This window comes from Coregonus clupeaformis, chromosome 18, assembly GCF_020615455.1.
Source record: "Coregonus clupeaformis isolate EN_2021a chromosome 18, ASM2061545v1, whole genome shotgun sequence".
In the NCBI taxonomy this organism is placed as follows: Eukaryota; Metazoa; Chordata; class Actinopteri; order Salmoniformes; family Salmonidae; genus Coregonus; species Coregonus clupeaformis.
In genome coordinates this window covers 50,786,917-50,806,024 of record NC_059209.1, presented here as the reverse complement: position 1 = coordinate 50,806,024, position 19,108 = coordinate 50,786,917, and the positions used below count along the sequence as shown (strand labels likewise).

Genomic DNA, 19,108 nt, shown 5'->3' with positions numbered 1-19,108 from the left:
TCACTCTGCACTGCAGTACTAAAATTAGCTAAATGTCATTAATACTGAATTACTGTAACAACATCATCAGGTCTATTTAATCCAGACAGAGAGGCAGGATTAAATAGAGGAGCCCTAACCCAGGTGAGAGGTGTCTTATTGGGTCAATCAGTCCCGTACCTGCGGGGACGCGTCACTCTGCCACTCTGTCTGCATGCCTCACTGCTTTACTCTCCGCAGACTGGCACATTTCACTATCTGAGCACCCTTCTTCATATCCACAATATCCGGCTACATCAGGGAGGAGGGGGGATGGTGGGAGAGGGTGCAGGGAGAGAGCCAGGGGCGGAGGTGAAGGAGAGGAGGAGGGCCAGAGAAGGGGTGGAGAAGCAGAGGAGAGGAAGATGGGAAGAGGAGGGACAGAGATAGGTGGAGAAGAGGATGAGAGTAGGAGGGAGAGGTGGAGGTAGAAGTTAGGGAGAATTAGTAGGAGAACAAAAAGATGGAGAGGGAATCAGGAGATAGGGAGAGAGAGGGAGGGAGAGGGACTCAGGTGATAGGGAGAGATAGAGGAGGGAGAGGGAGATAGGGAGAGATAGAGGAGAGAGAGGGAGATAGGTAGAGATAGAGGGAATAGTGGGACAGTGTGTGAGAGGTGAAAGAGGAGGTGGTGAAGAGGTGTATGAAGAGACAAGGGTGGAGAGGAGAAGAGAAGAGGTTAAAAGTGACAATTGAGGTAAGGAGTGAAGAGAGAGTTGAGGGGAAGACAACAAAAGGAGAGGAAAGGAGAGAATTCAAGAGAGGAGAGATGATGGAAAGACAGCCAAGCCAAGAGAGATGGGGTGGGGGTTGGAAAGACAGCCAAGCCAAGAGAGATGGGGTGGGGGTTGGAAAGACAGACAGGAAAAGAGAGATGGGGTGGGGGTTGGAAAGACAGCCAAGCCAAGAGAGATGGGGTGGGGGTTGGAAAGACAGACAGGAAAAGAGAAAAGGAGAAGCATCAGAAACATTGACATGGAATAGAGAGTACTGCAGGTTGGAGTGATACAGTGATACAGCACACAGTCACAGTTAATGGACTATAGAGACTTTGAATGGATGAAGGCAGAGAAGACAGATAGACAGTGTGGGTTACTGAAGGGGAGAGAATGGACCTCATTACATTAGCACAGCAAGAGGAACCAACCAACACACAGCCATTCATATCAACTGGAAAGAAAGATACATTTATTTATGGACTGACTGAAGACACAAAGCAGATATCCATGAATGCTGTTAGGAAACCTGTAAGTATTAGTTGGTTGTTTCAGCCAACGCAGAGAGACAGTGCAAGCTATCAGAGCAGGATGCAGTTGTGGACTATTTGGTTGGTCCTACATGCAGTTCAAGACAGAGAGGTCGGACATGATGGGGAAATGAAGCACAGATGAGTGAGGCTTGCAAGGTGGATGGAAAGTACACTACAGCAAGGGGAAGCGAAAAGGGCAACACTCACACAAGCAATCTTTTTGTTTATAGCTAAGGGGGTTGGGGAATGATAACACAGGTTGATCTAAATTACACACACATACCTCATTCACACACCACAGCCCATGCAGGTTTAGCCCACTATGGTCTAGTTTGGACTAGCAGAGGAATCTATATATCCCAGCACAGTAAAGAGTTCCTATTCACAGCTACACCCTAGTCATCTTCTGTAGTGGTTGATCGCTACATTGAGTCCATATATAGATTCAAGGCAGTATACAGATTGGCCCTGAATGGTCCCGTTAGTCTGAGTCCACTTTGGCTGTGAATCAATGCTCTTCTTATGTCAGATGACTGAGTCTCAGCCCCTCGTATAGTAGCCCAGGTGAGTGTGGCCTGGCTGATGGAGGTCAGTGGCCCACCTTGCTACTCAGGACGGCGTAGTTCATGAACTGCTCCGCCTCAGCCTCCAGCTCATCCTGCAGAGAGCCATCCACGCTCACTGACCGCTCCTGACACCCCTCATCACCTGAGCCCTTCCCCCTGCGCACCACCTTCCGCACAATCTACACCACACACACATGGACACACACACACATACACACACCAGGGGAGGGATAGAGAGGCGGATGAGAGAGGGTGGTGGAAAGACAGGTAAAGAATGCGGGGAAGGAAAGATTGAATGAGGTTTAACATAAACTCACTATATTGAGTTCTCTGTGTACCTCTCACTCACAGTAAAGGAACTTAATGTTCATTATTAAACACTGTCCTGGTTATATGCATCCTTATCAACCCCATCCGCATTATAGCTGTGACCCACAACCTTTCATACAGTAACTACACATGACTGTGACACATGTGAGAGACAGTTTATGTCAGGGATAATTTTCCCATGCCGTGATTACAGAATCATGACATGGGAATAAATCAAGGCATGATGATGAATGTGATGATTCTTGATTATCAATGTAATAATAATTTCTATGAGGATGAGTGTAGTGAGTTGAACATGAATAGTAACAGGGGGAAATTGGTAGATAGGCCACAGTGCAGGGCTGTAGAGTAGAGCGAGAAAGAGAGGCATGCTGGGATAGTTGTCTGACCTTCTTGGTGACGACGTTTCCATGCTCGTCTGTGAACTGCTCCTCGCTCACTTGTTCCCCGGGAAGATCCTTGGCCTCATCACCCTACGGGACAGACAACATGTACTGAACATCACAAAACAATACTGTCATACTGTAGTACACATGGTATACTGTACCACATCACACACCTGCTCATAGATTCATGGCAAATGAAGCAACAGCACACACTTATACAGTAAGGAGTCTGACTCAGAGAGAAAACCAGGAGTCAAACAGAACGAAAAGGTTCCTGGAATCTAGAGCACTTTAAAATAGCCCCCCAGAGAGAGAGAGTCTCATCATTTCGCCACTGTCACCAAACCCAACCCCACGAGAGAGAGAGAAACAACAGATAGATATACAGTAAAGATCAGGGGATCACTAATAGCCCTGCTGTGGTGTTAGCACTAATACAATCACAGTTAATGAGGTTCATGATAATACAACTATTACTCCGTAATAACATGGGAGGTGCTGGCACAGCTATTTATAAGATCAAAAGGTCCCACAGTTTAACTAGTGAACACAGAGCTAGGCAGCTAGCTATATGGCTATGGGAAAAGCTGCCCTATCCCCCACAATCCATAGAGGCAGGAACTAATAGAGTTATTAGAGGTGTTGAGGGAGGGGGGAGAATAGGATTACAGTCCTTATTAGGGCCGGGACGATACCAGAATCGCGATACTCGTTAGTATCTTGGCAAGGAAAACAAATACGAAGCACATTTAACTTCTTTAGGAAAACAGCCCTAATGTTGGAAACAAACATCAGTATGTTGTCAGTCCCATTTACAGTGCGGAAAAAAAATATTTAGTCAGCCACCAATTGTGCAAGTTCTCCCACTTAAAAAGATGAGAGAGGCCTGTAATTTTCATCATAGGTACACGTCAACTATGACAGACAAAATGAGCATTTTTTTTCTCAAGAAAATCACATTGTAGGATTTTTTATGAATTTCTCAATACTTTGTTATATACCCTTTGTTGGCAATGACACAGGTCAAACGTTTTCTGTAAGTCTTCACAAGGTTTTCACACACTGTTGCTGGTATTTTGGCCCATTCCTCCATGCAGATCTCCTCTAGAGCAGTGATGTTTTGGGGCTGTCGCTGGGCAACACAGACTTTCAACTCCCTCCAAAGATTTTCTATGGGGTTGAGATCTGGAGACTGGCTAGGCCACTCCAGGACCTTGAAATGCTTCTTACGAAGCCACTCCTTCGTTGCCCGGGCGGTGTGTTTGGGATCATTGTCATGCTGAAAGACCCAGCCACGTTTCATCTTCAATGCCCTTGCTGATGGAAGGAGGTTTTCACTCAAAATCTCACGATACATGGCCCCATTCATTCTTTCCTTTACACGGATCAGTCGTCCTGGTCCCTTTGCAGAAAAACAGCCCCAAAGCATGATGTTTCCACCCCCATGCTTCACAGTAGGTATGGTGTTCTTTGGACGCAACTCAGCATTCTTTGTCCTCCAAACACGACGAGTTGAGTTTTTACCAAAAAGTTTGGTTTCATCTGACCATATGACATTCTCCCAATCCTCTTCTGGATCATCCAAATGCACTCTAGCAAACTTCAGACGGGCCTGGACATGTACTGGCTTAAGCAGGGGGAGACGTCTGGCACTGCAGGATTTTAGTCCCTGGCGGCGTAGTGTGTTACTGATGGTAGGCTTTGTTACTTTGGTCCCAGCTCTCTGCAGGTCATTCACTAGGTCCCCCCGTGAGGTTCTGGGATTTTTGCTCACCGTTCTTGTGATCATTTTGACCCCACGGGGTGAGATCTTGCGTGGAGCCCCAGATCGAGGGAGATTATCAGTGGTCTTGTATGTCTTCCATTTCCTAATAATTGCTCCCACAGTTGATTTCTTCAAACCAAGCTGCTTACCTATTGCAGATTCAGTCTTCCCAGCCTGGTGCAGGTCTACAATTTTGTTTCTGGTGTCCTTTGACAGCTCTTTGCTCTTGGCCATAGTGGAGTTTGGAGTGTGACTGTTTGAGGTTGTGGACAGGTGTCTTTTATACTGATAACAAGTTCAAACAGGTGCCATTAATACAGGTAACGAGTGGAGGACAGAGGAACCTCTTGAAGAAGAAGTTACAGGTCTGTGAGAGCCAGAAATCTTGCTTGTTTGTAGGTGACCAAATACTTATTTTCCACCATATTTTGCAAATAAATTCATTAAAGATCCTACAATGTGATTTTCTGGATTTTGTTTCTCAATTTGTCTGTCATAGTTGACGTGTACCTATGATGAAAATTACAGGCCTCTCTCATCTTTTTAAGTGGGAGAACTTGCACAATTGGTGGCTGACTAAATACTTTTTCTCCCCACTGTAGTTATTTTCCAAGCTATAACACACAATATCTTACATACAGCAGGTTTATAATGGACCAAAGACTTTGGTCTGCTTCGTGTTTTCATTTTTGCCATGGAAAACATATTGGGATACTGGTATCGTCACAGCCCTAGTTCTTATTACAGTGAGTTTAGAGACTGAGCTGAGCTCATAGGTTTAAACACTCACAGTTAGACCACACAGGTTGAACCCTTCACAGACACAACAGCACGTATAAGGCCTGTATAAATGGGTCTCAACTGTAGGCCTATGGTTTGTTTGAACATCCCTAGTTTTCTTCTTACTTCCCTCTGTTACTATCCTATCTCACCTTGCCAAATATGAACAATATGATCCAGAGAGAGGTATGTCTCCACTCGCCCCTGACCAACATTTCCCTTTGTCACAGCCAAACCTTAAATCACGTCTGAGCTTTACAATCGCCTCTGAGCTTTACACACACACACACACACACTCTTGTACAGCTAACCTTGTGGGAACATACAATTCAGTTCCATTGAAAATATTATTTTCCCTAACCCTAACCCTGACCTTAACCCAAAAACCTAACCTTAACCCTAAACCTAACCCTAGCTCCTAACCCTAACACTAAAACTATCCCTATCTCCTAACCCTAACCCTAATTCTAACCCTAACACTAATTCTAACCTTAACCATACACTCCCTTGAAATAGCATTTTGACCACGTGAGGACCAACAAAATGTCCCCAGTTGGTCATTTTTCTCTTGGTTTACTATTCTTGTGGGGACTTCTGGTCCCCACAAGTATAGTTAACCATGCCCCACACACACACACACACACACACACACACACACACACACACACACACACACACACACACATGCACGTACGTACGCACAGCAACCATCTACTTTCCACCCCACTGTTTGTTTCCACCACGTTTTCTTTTATGATGTTTTTCCATTGCTAGTCAGTTCTCTCATCCTTTCCTTCCCCACCCCCTCCCCTCTCTGTGGGGTACCTTGAGGATGACCCTGCGGCGGACCACGCGGGTGGTGACGTTCTCCTCCTCGTCGGCCACGCCCTCGGCCTCGCCCAGCTCGCGGTCCAGCGCAGCGTGCACGTAGGTGAGCACGGAGCGCACGGAGCCGCTGGCTATATGGATCACATTCTGACAGCTTATCACCAGGAAGGCCAGCAGCACAAAGCTGAAAAGCAGCTCAGTCACCATGGCCCACATCACTGCCCCTCCAAGCTTCTACCTCTGGGCAGAGTGTGTCCAACCAAGCGACCCAGTGGAGCGCACTACACACCCACTCACACACCCACCACACACTAACACACACAGGCCTGTGCAGGCTCTTGTCTACTCTCCACCAACACTTCTCTCCGTCAGTCTGGAGCAACAGCTGCACCCTCGGGCCTTCTCTTCTTTCAACAGGGCTGGCGTCTTCTCCTTTTATCTCTCCCTCTGTGTCCCTTCTTCAGCTCTACTCCACCAGACCCTGTTCCCTCTTTCTCTGGCTCCTTCTCCCTCGCTCTCTCAGTCTGTCAGCTGGTCAGTAGGACTGGCTGGCCCATGCCATCAGATCCAAGTGACTGCAACCTTGGGAGGCTCCTATTTCCTCTCCCTCTCTCTCTTTCGTTCACCCTCTCTCTCCCCTCCTCTGTGCTTTCAAAAACAACCCTCTCACCCTTCACCCCTCTGCTCTCTCTCTCTCCCAGCCATATGATCCGTAGTCTTTAAATACCTCTGGCTGCTCCAGAGAGGCGCTCTGCTCTGCTCTGCTCTGTAAGTCTGAGAGGCTGAGCGTGAGAAGAACACTGATACACTTGCACCCTGACCTTAAGGCCTCCCTCTGGTACACACAACCATACACTATACTTTCACACTTACATTATTACTTCCCATGGAATATGTTCCACCACAATTACATACGTTATTATTCTGTAATGGTTTGGGATCTATTTCACTTGCACAGTACAGTAAGATGCAGATAGTCTGCAGCGAGACCATTTCCTGCCACTGATTCTCTATGGGAAACATTGTTATCTGTGGTAACTGTACCAACACACTGGCAGTCCCAATATAACAATATCATCACCTACCAGGGAGCCCACAGAGACTCAAACAGCAACAGTCCCTCTTTGCCCTCTCACAGCGTGATAAAGCTGGCATGTCCTTTAGGGTGCTCTGGTTGGTCTGATGCAGTGCCAGTATACTACAGTAGATGACACGTGTGATGGGGTGGGATTGGGGATCCGGTGACAGGGGCTGCTATATTTGGCTTGACAGGCTGTTTCTGCCCTTCTTGGGCCTTCTGTTTGTGTGTGTGTGTGTGTGTTTATATGTGGGCGTGAGAAGAGCGTGGGATTACAGTACCATAAATAATCAACTTCAGTCATAGCCTACTGTCACTGGGTTTGGACTGTGGTCAGACAACTCCTACAGCATTAACACAGCTTTTACATGATGAGCTGGATCATTTAGGGACCTGTCCATACCTAATGTATTATAGCTGCCTTTAATCAATGTTTACTTACCATCTCATGGATATGTAAAAACGTACCTATGCATACTTGGGCCAGAGTTATTGTACTTAATTTAAGTGGCGTATAACATAGTCTTGTGATAGCTAAGATAATAGCATTGGTTTCCCACATACCTGCCCCCTCAGGCGTACTTCGTCCCAGGTCCGCAGCTCTGGCACCCTGTGAGGGAACCCCAGGCCCTTCTCAAACGGCTGGGTGCCCCTGAAGTGCCCGCGCAGGATCTCCGTGTGCCCCATGTCCCGCACCGGCTGAAGCAAGGCCTCCTGGGACACGCGGGACTGGCTGGGGTCCACGTCCATGGCGGCGCGTACTGATGACATCATAGAGTCCATGGCCTGCCTGGGTTTGGCTGTCTGCGAGCCCACCCAGGCCTGAGTGTGGTCCGTGACAGGTTGCCAGCCTGGACCCGACTGCTCCTGCAGGTAGGACAGGAAAGAGCCTCCACCACCTCCACCGCTGCCTCCACTACCACCACTGCAACCACTGGACCTAAGGAGGCAGAGGATGAGTGAAAATAGGAGGAGAGAGATGAAGAGAGGTGGAGAGAGAGGACAAGTGAGAGGAGGAGAGAAAGGAGGAGTGAGAGGAGAAGAGACAAATGGTCAAAGGAGGAGAAAGAGGCCAATGTGTATCAAATGTGTGGGTCAAACAAAAGCTGACTCTAATATTCCTTCATAGAACACTCTTTTACTAAAACTAAATATTGTATTATTAGGTTAGGAAACACAGCAACATTGACGTGTCCTGAGGCTCAGTGAGTTGTCTCAGAGGTGAGTGTCTGAACTCTGGACCACCCCCTGTCTGGCCAGTACTGTGTCCAGCTGAGCTGCAGACTGACTGAGGTCTGACAACACACTCACCTGTCTCCATTACGATCTGCCACGCGGCTCAGACCGGGCGACTCGCTCAGCCGGGCGTACACCCGCTGCTGTTGTCCTGCAACAAGAGAAAGCCCTTCCTCTGAGCCTGTCCCTCCTCCTCCTCCTCCTCCTCCTCCTCCTCCAGCTCCATCTCCACCCGCCATGTTGCCTCCGACCGCTGCTGCCTCTGACCTCACGACATTTGACACTTGACCTTTGTCCAGCCCGTTAACGTTGTTGACCGCGGCGGCGATGGTGCCTCTGAACGAAGAAGGTGTGGCAGGGGTGGCGGTGCTGAACGAGGCAGGGGTGGCAGGGGTGGCGGTGCTGAACGAGGCAGGGGTGGCAGGGGTGGCGGTGCTGAACGAGTCAACAGCCCCCATCTCTGAGTTGTCCTCTACCAGCTCCATAGATCCACTCAGCCCCCCGCCCCCACCGCTGGCCCCACTGCCCGGCCGGCCCAGGCTCCCATACGGCAGCCCCAGCAGCCCCTCCGAGTCGTCGGCATTGCTGCACTCCAGCGAGGAGTCCTCCACGGCCACTAAGGAGGGGCTGTTGCCAGAAGGCCACACCTGCACATCGGACATCTCCATGAGCGTGTCCTCCTCTGTGGTGGCCATGGGAGCACACTCCAGACTGGAGACTTCCTGCCAGTAGGGCTCGTTGCCCAGCGGGGAGGGCAGGCTGTACTGCATGGAGGGAGGGGAGAGCAGCTCCTCCTGCATCAGCCCGTAACCTGGAGCGACACAGAGAGAGGCACACTGACACGGGCCCCCCGCCTTACCTCACCTTGCCCCCCACCTCGCCCCACCAACACCGGGAGGGACCCCAGGGGGGGATGTGCCCCTGCCTAGGAGCAGGGCAGCCAGGGGGAGGTGGCAGAGGGGGAGCCCAGGGGGCAAGGAGGGAGAAAGGGGCCAGACAGTGGGATCTGAAGAAGAGGTGCAAGGAGATGGGGGCAAGGGAGCAAGGGGGGCTTCTGGGGGGGTTAACAAGCCAGATCAGCCAGCACTGACAGTGAGAGCAGCAGCGGAGGCAGCAGCAGACACACAGCCAGAGCCAGGTAGAGAGACAGACCAAGAGCGAGAGGCCTGCTAGTGACTGGTGCTGCTTCGCTGTCTGCCACCTGCAGGGAGAGGGACAGGAGTTACTGCCTCTGCCCCGAACCAACCTGGGGCTGGGACACACACCTGTCCGCCTGGGACACACACTTATACACACATACACATGCCATACACACGTCCATCCATACACACACAGGCTTACCACCCACACACACACCCACACAAACCAGGCAAGTTAAATATTCTAGTCAGGCTGAACAGCATGCTTGCAAGCAATCTTGTTCTTCAACACACTCACAAACACACACACACACACACACACACACACACAGTCACCTATCCACCCACCACAACAGACATTACAGTACAAACCTTAGAAAACAAAAAACACAACCACATACAGGTACACACTACACACAAAGACACACACACACACCACACATACACACACGTTTATATACAGTTTAATTTATTATAGCTCACAGCAAGCATAGCTGCCCCAAACCCCATTTTATATCAACAGGGAATTTAACGTTGAGAATTTGCTATGCAAGATGACCTTTGACTCAAGTCACTCCAACAACACCTCTAGATGGAAAATAGACATTTCTTGTCTGGCATCATTAAGAGTGCTTTAAGTTTTGAACATGCAGTGGTGTGGTACATTAAGCATGGTAAGTTCTCTTTTGCGGACAGCCTCTGAACAAGAGGACGGTGCCAAAGCTGCTTTCTGAGTCTGCTCTCTTCCAACTCTCACACTAGCTCACATTTCAGTGGGAGTGAACTAAATATCTACTGTATGAGAAATGACCTGAGAGAGATAGCCAAGTAAATGAAATGTCAAATTCAAGGTCAAGAAGACCAAAGTAACCTTTTGACTAGTTGAACCTCCTATCATATTTTGTTAAACAACCATCAGGCCTTGACAGATACAGGGTGACTGCAGTTGAGGAAAAGTTGTCCTTTCAGTGCAACTAACTAAGGATGGCTATAGACACAATCTAAAAAGAATGACTATTGTGCAACAGTAGCTACTGTACTTCTCTGCAACTGAGATGACCATGAGGAACAAAGATATTTTGAATCAGACAAATAAACCCAGTGATGAATGGATATGTATATAAAGACAAATTGCACCATTTAATTCTGACTGACCAGTGGTAGAAATGGAATTGATTACATACTGGCATGAACCGAGAGAAGATTTAGCAAGAGGTAGAGAATAAAAGAGCTGTGAGGAGGGAGTAGAGGAGGGAGGGGTGTGTGTGTGTGTGTGTGTGTGTGTGTGCGAGCGAGCGTAAGAACACTATGTGTGTGTGTGTTTGTGTGTGTGTATGTGTGAGAGAGGTGCAACATGATTCATTGTTGGCGGTGAGTTATGTTGAATGTGCAGTAGGTATGAGTGACACCAGCTGGCCTCCTGGACCTCTCATCTCTCTTAGTTACAAGACAGCAGAACCTCTCTGAAGACATCCCACTCAGAAGGCCATAGGACCGGGGAGGCTGTTTACATGTGGGTCACAAGTTCAACACATTTCTCTATATCAGTTATTCACATATCAAGCATCCTTCAATATGATATGCATAACCCCTGTACTATAGAATCCTCAACATTTCCACAAACTTTAAGACTTCTAGCTGATGAACTTTCCTGTATACCAGGGTTCTTCAATTCCGGTCCTGGAGGGCCGAAACACCTCTTTTTTTCATCCTCTCCTTCTAATCAGGGGCTAATTCAGACCTGGGACACCAGGTGAGTGCAATTAACTACCAGGTAGAAATAAAAAACAGAAGTGTTTCGGCCCTCCACGACCGGAATTGAAGAACCCTGCTGTATACAGTACAAGTCAAAAGTTTGGACACACCTACTCATTCAAGGGTAATTTCTTTATTTTTTTTACTATTTTCTACATTGTAGAATAATAGTGAAGACATCAAAACTATGAAATAACATATGGAATCATGTAGTAAACAAAACATATTTGAGATTCTTCAAATAGCCACCCTTTGCCTTGACAGCTTCGCACACTCTTGGCATTCTCTCAACCAGCTTCATGAGGAATGCTTTTACAACAGTCTTGAATGAGTTCCTACATATGTTGAGCACTTATTGGCTGCTTTTCCTTTACTCTGCGGTCCAACTCATCCCAAACCATCTCAATTGGGTTGAGATCGGGTGATTGTGGAGGCCAGGTCATCTGACGCAGCACTCCATCACTCTCGTTCTTGGTCAAATAGCCCTTACACAGCCTGGAGGTGTGTTTTGGGTCATTGTCCTGTTGAAAAACAAATGATAGTCCCACTAAGCACAAACCAGATGGGATGGCGTTTCGCTGCAGAATGCTGTGGTAGCCATGCTGGTTAAGTGTGCCTTGAATTCTAAATTAATCACAGACAGTGTCACCAGCAAAGCACCCCCACACCATTACACCATCACACCTCCTCTATGCTTCACGGTGGGAACCACAGATGCGTCTCACAAAGACACGGCGGTTGGAACCAAAAATCTCAAATTTGGACTCATCAGACCAAAGTACAGATTTCCACTGGTCTAATGTCCATTGCTCGTGTTTCTTGGCCCAAGCAAGTCTCTTCTTAATATTGGTGTCCTTTAGTAGTGGTTTCTTTGCAGCAATTTGACCATGAAGGCCTGATTCACACAGTCTCCTCTGTACAGTTGATGTTGAGATGTGTCTGTTACTTGAACTCTGTGAAGCATTTATTTGGGCTGCAATCTGAGGTGCAGTTAACTCTAATGAACTTATCCTCTGCAGCAGAGGTAACTCTGGGTCTTCCATTCCTATGGCAGTCCTCATGAGAGCCAGTTTCATCATAGCCTTGATGGTTTTTGCGACTGCACTTGAAGAAACTTTCAAAGTTCTTGACATTTTCTGTATTGACTGACCTTCATGTCTTAAAAGTAATGATGGACTGTCGTTTCTCTTTGCTTATTTGAGCTGTTCTTGCCATAATATGGACTTGGTCTTTTACCAAACATGGCTATCTTCTGTATACCACCCCTACCTTGTCACAACACAACTGATTGGCTCAAACGCATTAAGAAGGAAATAAATTCCACAAATTAACAAGGCACACCTGTTAATTGAAATGCATTCCAGGTGACTACCTCATGAAGCTGGTTGAGAGAATGCCAAGAGTATGCAAAGCTGTCATCAAGGCAAAGGGTGGCTACTTTGAAGAATCTTAAATATTTTGATTTGTTTAACACTTTTTTGGTTACTACATGATTCCATATGTGTTATTTCATAGTTTTGATGTAGAAAATAGTAAAAATAAAGAAAACCCCTTGAATGAGTAGGTGTGTCCAAACTTTTGACTGGAACTGTACATTACTCTATAGCCAGTGGGGTGATTCATGTCATATCACGGTATACTGTATGTTTGTAAATCATCTTTTGAGGTTGTGTATGTTGTTACGAAACCAATAACTAGCCTACTAATATTGTTGCACTCGCTAAGTCTAGTGGTCTTAGGCCTAGTTAACTGGTCTGTAACCTGATTTAAGACGTGCATCTATGTGAGAAATGAGGACCGTGTTTTATGTACATGTGCCCAGGGAGACAGCCACCTTACCTTTGGTCCAGGGCTAGCAACAGATTGTAACACCAGATAGTGATTTAACCAAAAATTGTTGATATCCATTATACTGGGAGTTACAGGTTTGCCTATACAAAACATTGTCAGAGATATTTCAACTAACCTGGTATTGGCGATACTATCTTCGTTCTCGATTAGTAGTATCGCCAATACCAGGTTAGTTTCTACTGTACATGGTTTTAGATTGTCTGTTTGTGTCTCTGACATTCTAAAAGACAATCTAAAATCTGTGTTGTTCTGCCATCCAGTTCGTTTCCATCCATTCTTGTTGCCAGTCCTTCTCTCTCTCTCTCTCTCTCTCTCTCTCTATGTTTGTGTCTGTGGGTGGTGTCACTCCCATGGTCAGTTGGATGGTGAAGTGGGATGGTGACAGAGAGAGGGAGGAGGGGAATAGGGGAGGGTGTTAGTGAGAAGGAATTAACATGGTGGCCTGACCCTCCTGGTAAAAAGACAAACACACTGTAAACATAGAAAACTGACTGAAGCTCACATACAGAGTGAGACACATACAGTCACACACAGACTGGAAGAAAGCACACACTGTGAAATACACAAAGACACACTGAAGCACACAGACACTCATAGAAGACAACCCACTGGACAAAACATATAAAACACAGACATGTATACACACACACACACACACACACACACACATACACACACACACACCAACTTGCATAGAACAGAGAGATTCAATGGAAGGGTCACATGAACACACTCCCTGCAAATATGAGGTGTGTGACAGAGAAGGGGCATAGATACTACATCCCCAAATTCTGGAGTGACTCAAAGCCACAGGACAAACCCACACATACACACAGACAACAGATAAACAACACTTCACAACATTCATACATGAACAGAGCAGTCACAATACACGGTTAAAAAAGGGTTCAGGTCCTTTTTTACCACCCACAAGGAATACAATATTTAGAGGATCTAAACAGGCAGACTAGACAGTCAGGTCATTCCACACCACAGGAGGCTGCTGAGGGGAGGACGGCTCATAATAATGGCCGGAATGGAGCAAATGGAATGGTATGAACCACATGGAAATCATGTGTTTGATGTTTTTGATACCATTCCACTGGTTTCGCTCCAGCCATTACCACAAGCCCGTTCTCCCCAATTAAGGTGCCACCAACCTCCTGTGCCCAGCATGCATACCATGCAATATCAGTATGTTAGTAAAGCAGCTACAAGACGCAGAGGCATGCACAGCTCCCAGACTAAGTCTCCCACAGGCCACTGCTCCTGCAACCTCATTCCAATGCTTCCATGCAAGCATATCGGAGGTGGGAGACGAGAGTGGGCCTCGTGCACAGGCAGGGCAGGGAGGGAAACACAGATAGGGAAAATAGGAGGGAAGAAGACAGATAGAGGAAGAAAGAAAAAAATACAGGCATAGAGCAAAAGAGAGACAGACAGAGACAGGGGAGACAAGGAAGAAAGAGGGAGACATGGACTGAGAGTGTGACAGAGCGAGGGACACCTCCCCCCTTCCGGGGGTGCTGAGCACACAGTGTGTGAGGGGGATTGGTCACAGAGCAGACGGTTAAAAAGGTGGAATTTTCAAGAGTACAAAAAATAAAGAGTTATAAAAAATATGCACAACTGGTCGTAAAATAAAGATGAGGGCCAGAGGTCAACATGAGGTCGGAGGGCATGAGTTCAGAGGTCGGAGAGGAGGAGTGAGAAGGAGGAAGAGTAGGGCGGCTGGGCTGCAGATGACATGTCCGGAGAAACACAAAGAGAGAGGGGACAGATAGTCAAAGGGAACAAGTATGAGGATCCCAGAGGAACAAAGAGTACACCGAATGGAACGACCCCCTGTCCGAAGAGACTCCTACTACGCCGCCATGCAGAGAGAAAGTAATGTGTTACCCTTACAGGAGCCTAGCTGGATTCAGTTCAGGCCTCCCAAGCCTCTCTGGTATTACTAAACTGATCTCATTGCTTTTATTGAGTTACAAATTATGTGTCTCAGACTCAAACCACTCAAACCACTAGAGATAAGAAAGGGAATTGAATGGCAAAATCACTAAGAGCCCAATGTGACAAAAAGAAGCAAAAGACAGGGACAGGTAGACTGGAAGGTATCGTAAAAATAAGTGTTTTCCACAATGTCTAAAGTGTAGAAAAACAAACCTTCTGTTTCCTATATATACTATGCCTGGGTTAAGAGTAGAATGTGGGATTTAGTTGCAGTCTCCAGATTTGGATTCCCACCTCAGAATCTATTGTGATCTCAATTCCTTTGATTGTGAAGGTTAATTAGGGAACTCTTGTAATAGTCATCAAGGGAGTAATCATCTTCCAGACTGACATTGAGCCAGAGGTGAATCCTCATTCTGTACCATCCCCTTATGTCATATACGTACTATCTAGCTACATCCGCTAAGCCAGAAACAAACCTGTTCATAACATCAGTCATAACTCATATAAATCATAGACCTCTTGAAAATCATTGTTGTAAAAAACACACAATACCATGTCTGGAGGTCAGGTTGGTATTGTCCCGTGAGAGTGTGGCCACCTTGTTACACAGCCAGACAGACAGCATCAAAGGAAAGAGCTTTGGGGGGCAGACTGGACAGGTGTCAGATATCAGATTCACTGCAGCTGTGATCTGACTGAGCATCTCCCGTTTGTCCCTTTGTCCGTCATGGTCATATCTATGCATGAGTTACATCACCAATTATTGCTCCAGTTTTCACTGAAGGGACCTGGCACTGGCACCTGCTGTGATGACACGAGACACTGGGGCACAGAGCAGAGCCAGAAGAGAGGCCACAGCACTCCAGTGATGGTCAGTCCAGTGCATTATTTTTTCACACTGGTCCAGGGGTGAAATTGGAGTCAATCTGATGTATATCATGCTTGTGTAAAAGAATAAACCATGAGGAAAAGGAGTCAACGTTTGAGAAGTGACCACTGGAAGGAAAGCCAACTACAGTACGCTTGAAAGAAAAGCTACAGACAGGATTCATGTATGAGTTTGTTACAGACACAAGATATCCTGCATTGTATCTCACATAAGACCTAAGTAGGCAGATTGTGGTTTAAATCATGTTGGATAAAGATTAACATAATCAACTCATAACCAATATCATACTTTATAGGATGTAATAACATAAATCTGTCACATACACAGATATGACACAGTAGTGAGGCAGTGTAATAACTTATGTACTGAATAAAGATCTAACAAAATGTAAATTTGGCATGAACAGAATCTGAGACTCACCCAACACAGCTGACTAACACTAAGCATTTCAGTCATTGTATCTATTTATTTTTAAATCATCAACTCTCCTATTGCTAATAACTTTATCAAACACACATGAAAACAAATGTTTCTTGAAGTTGTAATCTTTAAATATATCTAATAATTCTCTATTTTAATCTATACTCTTATTGGCAGGCTCCGTTCATATTGCTTAAATCCATATACCAGTAATAGTTTCTCCCCCCAGCAAAATGTTTCAAGGGCCATTTCAGTGGAGAGAGAATCCTAAAATCTAGCTGGTACTATTAGACAAGGTTGTAATGCTGATTGAAGGCACTATAGGTCATTGATTCATAGTATTCAACCAGAAACAAGGGAATGTATCCGAGTCAGGCTTTGAGTGGCACCACAGAGGCAGTTGTTGTCGGAGTGTCTTGAGTCCTGGTCCAGGTTGCTGCGTTACACATTTGTAGAAATCTCAAGTTTATGGCAGTAGCATAGAACAGCTATTGACTGAGGATTGAGGCAGGAAGGTGATAGAGGTAGCAGAGAGGAGGAGGAGAGAGAAGAACTGGTAGGACATGGGGGTTGGGTGTGGGAGAGGGCTGCATGGGGATGGGGAGAAGCCTTACCATTGCTCAGGCTGGGGGAGACGTGGTCAATCTCATTGTGTCTGCGTCTGCTTGGCTCCCGGGCCTGCCTCCCTGCAGGCTGTGGCCCCTGGCCCTCCAACATGTTCACTATGTCCATCCGGTCAATGCTCTTCAGAGCTGTGTACAAACTCTCCACTGCACATAGGAGCCACAAGAGACAAAGAGAGACAGAGAAAGGGGGAGGAGAGAAGGATAGAGAGAGAGAGAAAACAGAGACGAGAGGCAGGAAAATGGGAAATGGACAGTTAAATAACAGACAAGGAAATGGAAGATATTATGAGGAGAATAATGAAATTGTTTACCAGTACCCTGACAGACCCAGGTCTGTCCCAGAAAACGACAGAGTTAGCACAATGTTAATATAAGGTACTGCATAGAGTGGAGAAGTCTCACGTGCAACTCCAGGAGCCAGTGCAAGACTGTACGATGGGTGAGTGGAGAATGGATATGATGAATATAGGATAAGAGGTTGCACAGGAGGGATCCACCAACCTATATATGGGATCTCAGGTACTTACTCTTGGCTCTCTTGCCCTCACGGGTGGCCCATAGGTTGAGCAGGGCAGAACTCTGCTCCAATAGGGAGTTAGGATTCTCCACACGGATCTTATTAATGTCATCTACACTGAACTGTAGCTCCCTCGCCAGCTCTGGAGAGACAAAGGTGGAGGAGGTACAGACCATTGAGAGACAGAGGCAGGGAGGAAGGGAAAAGCAGCCCCAAGCCATTAAACACTGATACACAGACACTGACACTGACACAAGCACCAAACACAGGCACGAGACACAGACGCTCATTCCACTCACTCACCAGCCCAGCTCAGTCCCAACTGTTCAGCTATCAAAGCCATCTTCAACTCTGTCCTTTCCATGGCACTCATTGATGCTGCAGAAACCAGATCACAACTGATACTTTAACATGAGAAGTTAATGCACCGTTGTGATTATTACTGCATGAAGGGGCACATGGAATGTGAACGTGTTGGTGTGGGGTATGTCATTGTCTTATGTCAGGTAGCTTGACTAACTCGTCTGCACTGATTGAGGGACAAGCGTCGTGTAGGAATGATGCCACCTGTCGGAAGACAATGGCGGTCTGTATGGAGTATCATAGGGATGGGATGGGATGGGATGGCAGGCACCTTTACCCATGGCAGGCTCATTCATGGCGCTGTATCTCTCTCGCAGGGCTAATGGAGTCAGAGTTCGCCTCCGGTCTTCACTACCAGCAGCCTGCCAATCAAATACAAGCAAAAGCCTTGGGAATAAATAATCACAGCAGATTTGTCTCAGATCTCACAAGTTCACAACATTAAATATGAACGTGTGTATTCTAAAATGAAAGTGCAGTGCTTTTTAAAGCACCCCAAAAACGTGAACTATTTGTTGAGGCCTACCTTGATACACAGGGGCATGGTAATGTTGAGGTTGCACAGCACATGTTGGCTGTCTTCGTACTTGGTAGACTTGCGCAGGAAGGACAGGAATCCAGAGTGGTCCTTGCTACTGTCTCTCACCTTGGAGAAGAGAACCGAGAGAAACAGACAAGATACATTTTCAGAGTGAGAGGGAGACCCAGAGATGGAGGGAGTATTGGAGAGAGGGATGAAGACAGTGAGATGGGGGTTAAGCACCTTGACTGAGACGGGGAGTCTGTTGTCTTTGAAGGCCTGGAAGCTGAAACAGCGAGGCTGCTGGGTAGCCTTCCTCACTGGGACCAGGTTCCCAGAACACTCCAGGTGCAGCGGCATTCCCTCCATCACCTGAGAGGGGCGACACTAACGTTATACACAGACTGGTCCACTCACTCCACTCACTTCACAGTGCCTGAAGTTAATAAACAATGACATAATCATGATAACCATCAATATAACTCCCTGTACTGACCTCGATGTCACGACTGCGGGCCACCTCGCTGAAGTTCTCGTGCTGCTCCAGGGTTTTGTCCATCTTGTCATCAGTCATGCAGTAGCAGCGCAAGCGGCCCTCACGGACCTCGTTCATCTTGGCAAACACCACAAACTTGGCCATGTAGGGCACGGCTGAGAGCTCCCGATAAAGGAGGTTGGAGAAAGACACAGCCTCGGCTGTCCGAGGACAGTCAGCCAGCCAGAACCTGAGAAGAGACACTATTGTGTAGGACTTATGGCAACCCTTAAGTTATTCATGATTGGATCCTTTGAGATCAGCATACCTTGATAACTGCTCTCCAGTAACAAAAAGAGCTGGA

At 46.8% G+C, this 19,108-nt stretch overlaps 1 protein-coding gene across 11 annotated transcripts in view; it reads right to left on the bottom strand.

Moving 5' to 3' along the window:
* Positions 1-19,108, bottom strand: part of LOC121530953 (ankyrin-1-like) — a 70,942-nt gene that overhangs the window by 7,383 nt on the left and 44,451 nt on the right. For 5 of the 11 annotated variants that reach the window (XM_045226923.1, XM_045226920.1, XM_045226925.1 and 2 more), the window contains 12 exons: positions 18,766-18,994; positions 18,513-18,641; positions 18,276-18,395; positions 18,021-18,111; positions 17,690-17,764; positions 17,397-17,528; positions 16,858-17,013; positions 8,312-9,047; positions 7,565-7,940; positions 2,553-2,636; positions 1,869-2,012; positions 160-270 (listed from right to left, as the gene is read on the bottom strand). In XM_045226923.1, coding sequence (XP_045082858.1) covers positions 199-270; positions 1,869-2,012; positions 2,553-2,636; positions 7,565-7,940; positions 8,312-9,047; positions 16,858-17,013; positions 17,397-17,528; positions 17,690-17,764; positions 18,021-18,111; positions 18,276-18,395; positions 18,513-18,641; positions 18,766-18,994 — 2,344 coding nt within the window. In that variant the 3' untranslated portion in view covers positions 160-198. Of the gene's footprint in view, positions 1-159; positions 271-1,868; positions 2,013-2,552; positions 2,637-5,919; positions 6,573-7,564; positions 7,941-8,311; positions 9,048-16,857; positions 17,014-17,396; positions 17,529-17,689; positions 17,765-18,020; positions 18,112-18,275; positions 18,396-18,512; positions 18,642-18,765; positions 18,995-19,108 lie in introns of those variants that run through there. The other 6 variants (XM_045226922.1, XM_045226930.1, XM_045226924.1 and 3 more) reach the window with 5 other exon arrangements.